This window comes from Sminthopsis crassicaudata, chromosome 2 (assembly GCF_048593235.1).
Source record: "Sminthopsis crassicaudata isolate SCR6 chromosome 2, ASM4859323v1, whole genome shotgun sequence".
In the NCBI taxonomy this organism is placed as follows: domain Eukaryota; kingdom Metazoa; phylum Chordata; class Mammalia; order Dasyuromorphia; family Dasyuridae; genus Sminthopsis; species Sminthopsis crassicaudata.
In genome coordinates this window covers 568,379,980-568,386,239 of record NC_133618.1, presented here as the reverse complement: position 1 = coordinate 568,386,239, position 6,260 = coordinate 568,379,980, and the positions used below count along the sequence as shown (strand labels likewise).

Sequence of the window (6,260 nt, the reverse complement as noted above, 5' to 3'; positions counted from 1 at the left end):
TTTCACAAGATGCTATTATGTATGGTTTGTTAGTTAACTGTGACTGTGCTGTCTCATCCATAAAAGCTTTTTCTTACTATTAGGAGTTCTGGGAAATCATTTCCTACCAGAGCAGGATGAAAATAAGTTTTAAGCTGTAACTGGTTTCCTGTTTTCCCCAGACTCTCTTATGAAAGAAAAGTAAGAATTTATGTATTCCCATATAGAAAGTCACACAAACACTAGGAAAGATCTGTTTTGCAGTATGATTTTATATAGGTCTATTATCATAAAAAACAAAGGCTAAATAAAGCAAGATTCTTTATTAAAAGTTTGAGCTCTTTAGGCCCTGGCCCTCTTTGGTTGTACTGATTTTACTGTTATTTGGTAGCTTCCTATTCAGTAGTTTAAGATACAAATTCAGCCCTCTTTTGAATTTTGTGTTTGCCTTGTAATAACAAGGGGGAAAATAAAATGTACTAGACATCTTTCTTTCTTTTTTTTTTCTTTTTTTTTTTTAACCAGGCTTCCATTCTTTAAGAAAAATATAGCAATGAAAGTGTAAAGCTGTAGTGCCCCTAGAATGACCATTAAAAAAGCTGATTTATAGATTAGGGCCTGCAATGTTTCTTCTGTTTTAATTCTTGGGGTATAAAGGTTTCAGATAGACTTGGACTCTGGCCAGGAGTTTGTTTGTTGGATTTTTTGTTTGGTTTTTTTCATAGCTGGATCCAGAGTGAAGCACTGAGGAATAATAACTGACAATTTTAAGAAGGAAGGAAAGGATTTAGGAGGGAGGGAAAGAGGAAAGGAAAGAATGGAAAAGGGAAGAAAAGAAGGAAGAGAAGGAGAGTTACATGGAAGAATGGAGAAAGGGAGGAAGGAAAAAAGAAGAATGGAGGGGAAAAGGAAGGAGGGTGTAAAGAAGTTAAAGAGTAAGAGAAAAAGGAAGGGTAAAAGAAAAGAAGGGAGGAAGGAGAAAGTGAGGGAAGAAGGAGGAAGGAAGAAAGAGAATGGGGGAAAAGAGGAGAAATGAGGGAGGGAAAGAGAGGGAAAGAGAGTAAAAAAGGGAGGAAGATGGGAGAAAGGAAGGAGGCAGAGAGGGAAAGAGGAAAGGAGGAGAAAATAATAAAAGTTTATTTTGTTTTTTACAATAAAAAAACTGAAGTATGGGATAAGAGAAGAAAACTAAAAAACCATAAGATTTAGGGCAATATTGGAGAGTTACAAAGTTGTTTATTTCTCATGAGTAGCCAGCTACTGACCCCAAATCACTGCCACTGTCCAGTTCCAGTCAAAGTTATCCACATTATCTTATTTTTTAAATTTTTTTTCCCCCAAGTCTCATAGGACATTTCAAGTTAGACATATAAGACAACATGAAGCAAAATTGCTAAAAACATGCAAAATGGCATTGTGTTATAATTTATAGTGGTTTTGTCTTCACACTATCATCTGACTTTACATGCCAATAGAATACAGAGAGGATATTTCTCCTAGTAGTTTTAAGAACATGGAAGAACTCCACTCCCTACTTCCTAAGTAGACAGTATCAATGGGACTTCCTTTGTTGAGCAGGACTTTAAAGGCCATGTGTCCGCCAGAATTATGAGCTGACACCTCGACTGGTTGGTCTCTTTTCTGTGAAGAAGCTTTTCAGAAGCATCACTTGACTGATGCTGACAATAAATAGTATGACTGTCTCCCCTACAGACCAATATGAAACCCTCTCATTTAATTCATCAGCTCGGTTCCGGTCCTGAGCTTCCCTGAGTCGATAATGTGTCTGAGAATCAATCACTGTTTTCAAGGCTTCATGAATGGTCACACAAGCAGACTCCATCTGAGAAAAGGGGAAAAACCAAATACATTTCAAAGCCCAAGAAAAATTAACAAATGCTAATTATCAACTCAGAGGGAAAGGGTGTAAATTAACATAATAATCCCCAAATCTCTTCTTCCATAAATCTTTTCACAGAGCCACAAGCAGTAAAATGATAAGAACTAGCATGGCCTAGTTTGAACTAGTTCAAACCAATCAAAATTGTTCATATCCACCACTGGTGAATCCATTAAATCCAAGCAGAACTGGATTAAGTTGTTTGGAAATAAGTTGTAACTGGAAGGAATTGCTTTTGATTGGTCAAAAGTGATTTAGGAATAAATAGATATAGATGCAGAATAATTACATTTCTGCTTTCATCAATGTTAAAGATAATTTTAACCTTATTTTATATTTATCAAAGTGATAAATTTCTTCAGTTACAAAATTATGAATATTAGTAAATCTTCCAAAGGAAGTTTGGCAGCAATAACTGGCCTAAATATCAAGAGTACACCAGAATGAACTGGTTTTTAAAAAGTACCAAACCCATTCCATTAATTTTTTCTAGCTTTTTCACCAATAAAACAAAGGGATTAAAACAGATGATCCTTTCAACTCTAAGTTTCTACAGTTCTATGAATTTCCTAAAAAATAGTCACCAGATCTAACCCTTAAATGGTAATAAAAGGCCTCTGAAAATCCATAGGATAAGAAAAATAAGGCTAGCAGTGAATAAGGAAGATTTCAGAGCCAGTGTTTAGCAAGGCAATAGCTGACAGGATAACTTTGGTCACAAGGAAGTTACATGGGCTATATTTGAAACCAAGGTGAAAGAAAATGACACAGAGACCAAGAAGGCCTGACTCTGATTCTAGTTCAGGCAAGTAGATCCTGTTTGACTAGTGAGCTATCACATTCATATATTGCTACTCACCTGTGTCAGTGCAGTGACTCTGTTTCCCATTTCTGGAAGAATGGGGGGTTCATCTCCAATTAGTAGGTCAAAGTACACAGTTTTGTGGGTAAAGGTGGAAAATTCATTACTGAAGCAAAACTTGTAGATTCCTTTGCTCTCTGTCTGATGAAAGAAACTGTCATACTGCTTCTTGGTTTCTTTGTAAATTGTCTTTCCATAGGGGTCTTCAATAAAGCAGTCTACATCATAGTGTCCACCACTAATGACCTGTTGACCACAAATGGGCCCAGAGAGTTTGTAGTTACCTTATAGGACATCAGAATTCACTTTGCTGCAGAAAAATACACAGACAAAAGCAACCCCCAATATGCTCTGTTGGTGTCCTTCAAGGAAATGTTGCCCCAGGATAATGGATCAGAAACAGACAAGGAAGATCAATAGGATGAGAAGTTTGAGATCTTGTTTCAAAGGAACTACTCATGGTCAGAATGAGTAATGGTTTTTTTCCTTCTTTCATTTTATTCTATGTTCTGTGGGGAACTCAGGGAGGGGAATTATAAGGTCTTGGCTTATAAAATAAAGATTTAAATATCAACATGAATCAAATCCCTCAGAAAAGCAATTTAAGCATTAAATCCACTTTTCCCAGGGCTTGTCATTCTCAGCAAGAGAAAGTAAATCAGTGTTTTCAAATGCATGAAAGGCATTAAGAAAATAAATAATTGAACAAATGAATACCACAATTGAATAAAAGCCACTCATATTTTCATGAAATACATAATCTTAGAAAAAACCTTAGATACCATCTAATCCAACTTCTCATACTCTAAGAACTCTTCTTTCAACACCAGGAGTAGAATAAATGGACTTGAAAGTGAAAAGATCTAGACCTGAGAGTTGGCTATTTCTTATCTTTAGGCTTACATCTCTGTGGATCTCTGTTCTTTATCCATTATATGAGAAGACTGAATTAATTAATCCTTTATATTTATACTGGTTAAATTACAATTGGTTAGTTTGGTCCTAGAATTCCAGATTCTTAAAAAATGTTTTGAATTAACATTAGTCCTAAATTGAAAGTTTTATGATTAGATTTATAGAATAGATAGCACCAATGAGCAGAAATTATAGAAAGACAGATTTTTTACTTAATACAATTCCTAACAATTGTGATTATTTGAAAGTAGGATATCTATCTTGGGGGATAATAGATTTTATAAAGGTGATTCCTGCTTAAAGTAAGGATTTAACCAAATGATTAATGAGGTTCCATTTTAGCTCTTAGATTTACAGTTAGAAAGGACCTTGGAGAACACTAAGTCCAACTTGCTTCCTCTGAAGTACTTTGTCATCCAAGTCATTGAACAGAGATGCAATTCTGTGTGGACAAAATTCTGAACTTTGATTTAGGAAGAAGCCCTCACTCATTTACCACCTTTGACCATAAAACAGCCATTCTCTCTCAACCTGCTTTCTCATGAATAAAATGAAGATAATGCTGAATACCTATAGTATTGATTCTATAAGGCTCAAACTTTTAAGACATATAAATGGCAGTTATTATTAACCAGGTATTTAATTTGTTCATGATGTTAATGCATATAAAACTGAAATATACAGTTATAAGTCTGCTTTCGTAGACAAAAAAGAATGTATGAAAAAATTTAGTATGTCCATGTTTACCTATCTGTACTCCCAGACTTTCCCACAATATACTTGACATCCTGGTTTTATATTTTAAACTATCTACACTTAGCGTGTTGGAATATAAATTAAGAAGGTCTTGGTCTGCAAGCTTCCATCACCAAACAAATGATTTCACACTAAAATGCAAAGTTTAATTTTCCTCACTGCATTTGAAGGCTTTGAGTGAATCATACTGAGCAAAAATCCCATCAAAGAGACAGTCAAGGACTCCCTCATGTGGCCATACAATTTATACAATTTATTACAATTTATACAATTTATACAAGCTATACAATTTAGACTTATTGTGTAATTTTAAAGCATTTGATGTTTGATGGGCAAATATCTTAGGGATCATTTAATACATTCCCAATACTTCACAAATGGGGAAATTGCGATTAAGGGCTGATGAAGCAACTTGCTTACATAAGATCACAACCTATTCAATGCTTGGGCTATTTTCATTTCTAACAGGTGATAGTGCAGCCTAAATTTCACTCATTATTGTTGCAATGAAAGTTTTGCAAGTTAACCGTTTAGTGCCAATCTTCAGGTTGATTAAAGCTGTCTAAACAGACATGAGATTAATCAAATGACTCAGATTTCAAGAAAAGATGAGGAAGAGGTGATGGGACAGAGCATTCCAAGTATGAAGGGCAACCAGTGCAAAGTGTAGAAGGAAGACAGATGGCAGTTTGTTAGGAACAGGGAGGCAGCTGGTGCTACTGGATCAGTGCATAAAAAGTGATAAAAAAAAGATAAAAAAAAAAAAAAAGAAAAGAAAAAAAAAAAGAAAAAAAAAGGAGAAAGAAGGGCTGCAAATGTCCAACAAAGGAGTTTGCATTTCATTCTGGATGCCATTGTGAGACACTGGAGTTTATGTATTTTCTGGGAGAGGGAGAATAGGGATCTTGGTAAAGCCAGTCCTGTAAGTAAAGAAAATTATTTTGGCAGCTGAGTGGGGCATGCATTGGAATGCAAAGAATTTTTTGACAGGGGACTGTGAGTGAAGAAAAGGGAACATGTTAGCAAGGTAGGAAGGTGTTCAGGATAGCACAAAGTTTGAAAGCCTAGGTAACTGAAAAAATAGTCACATTCTTGACAATATTGGGAAACTTTGGAAATGAGAAGGGGTTTTTTGGGGGGAGGGGTGATTGCATGACATTAAGGAAGTAACTTGACATTTATGGACTTCAGTTTCCTCTTTTGTAAAATGCAGGAGTTTGAATGAGCTCTAAATGATGTGGTCCAATTATTCCATAAAAACCTGTTGCAAAAGAACTAATAATCAAGTTCCTTTACCTCTAAAAAAGTTCTCCTGTGCATAAGAAGATTAAATGCAAAAGGAGTGGGGAAAGATGGTCAGCTGGAGCGTCATGTGCACGGTTTTAATTAATCCCAGGCACACCCCCTCACTCTCCCACACACAAATCCCTTTCTCCTCCTAGCAATTCGACAAAGAGGCAAAGCAAAGCGGAGAAGAGCACCCGACCCCGCCTTACTTGATAACCCAGGGTGAATTTCACCCCCTGCTCCATCTCCTCATGGAAACACTGCTTGGCGCTGTCTGGCAGCTCGAAAGTCAGCTGGGTGCAGCGCAGCACCTGGGCCTGCAGCAGCAGCAGCAGCAGCCCCCGCCACCAGCGCCCGGGAGAGTCGGCGGGACCTGGGGACCTCATGCTTCTGGCCTTGGTTAAATCTCCCAGGCCGGACTCGGTGCTGGCCGGTCCCAGCAGAGGAGGCTCCTATTCCGCGCTGCAGCGGCGGCGCAGCGCTCAGCTCCCTGGCCTGACGTGGCACTAGCATTTGGAAGCCGGCTCTTCCGGGTGGCCCTGGGCTCCATTCTCTCTGGGC

At 37.4% G+C, this 6,260-nt stretch overlaps 1 protein-coding gene across 1 annotated transcript; it reads right to left on the bottom strand.

Moving 5' to 3' along the window:
- Positions 1–1,198: 1,198 nt before the first annotated feature.
- TMED3 (transmembrane p24 trafficking protein 3) lies at positions 1,199–6,260 on the bottom strand. The gene is made up of 3 exons (XM_074295213.1): positions 5,909–6,260; positions 2,739–2,987; positions 1,199–1,822 (listed from the first exon to the last, which is right to left on the bottom strand). Exons 1-3 carry the CDS (start codon positions 6,083–6,085, stop codon positions 1,586–1,588), a joined length of 663 nt encoding a protein of 220 aa, XP_074151314.1. The 5' UTR covers positions 6,086–6,260; the 3' UTR covers positions 1,199–1,585.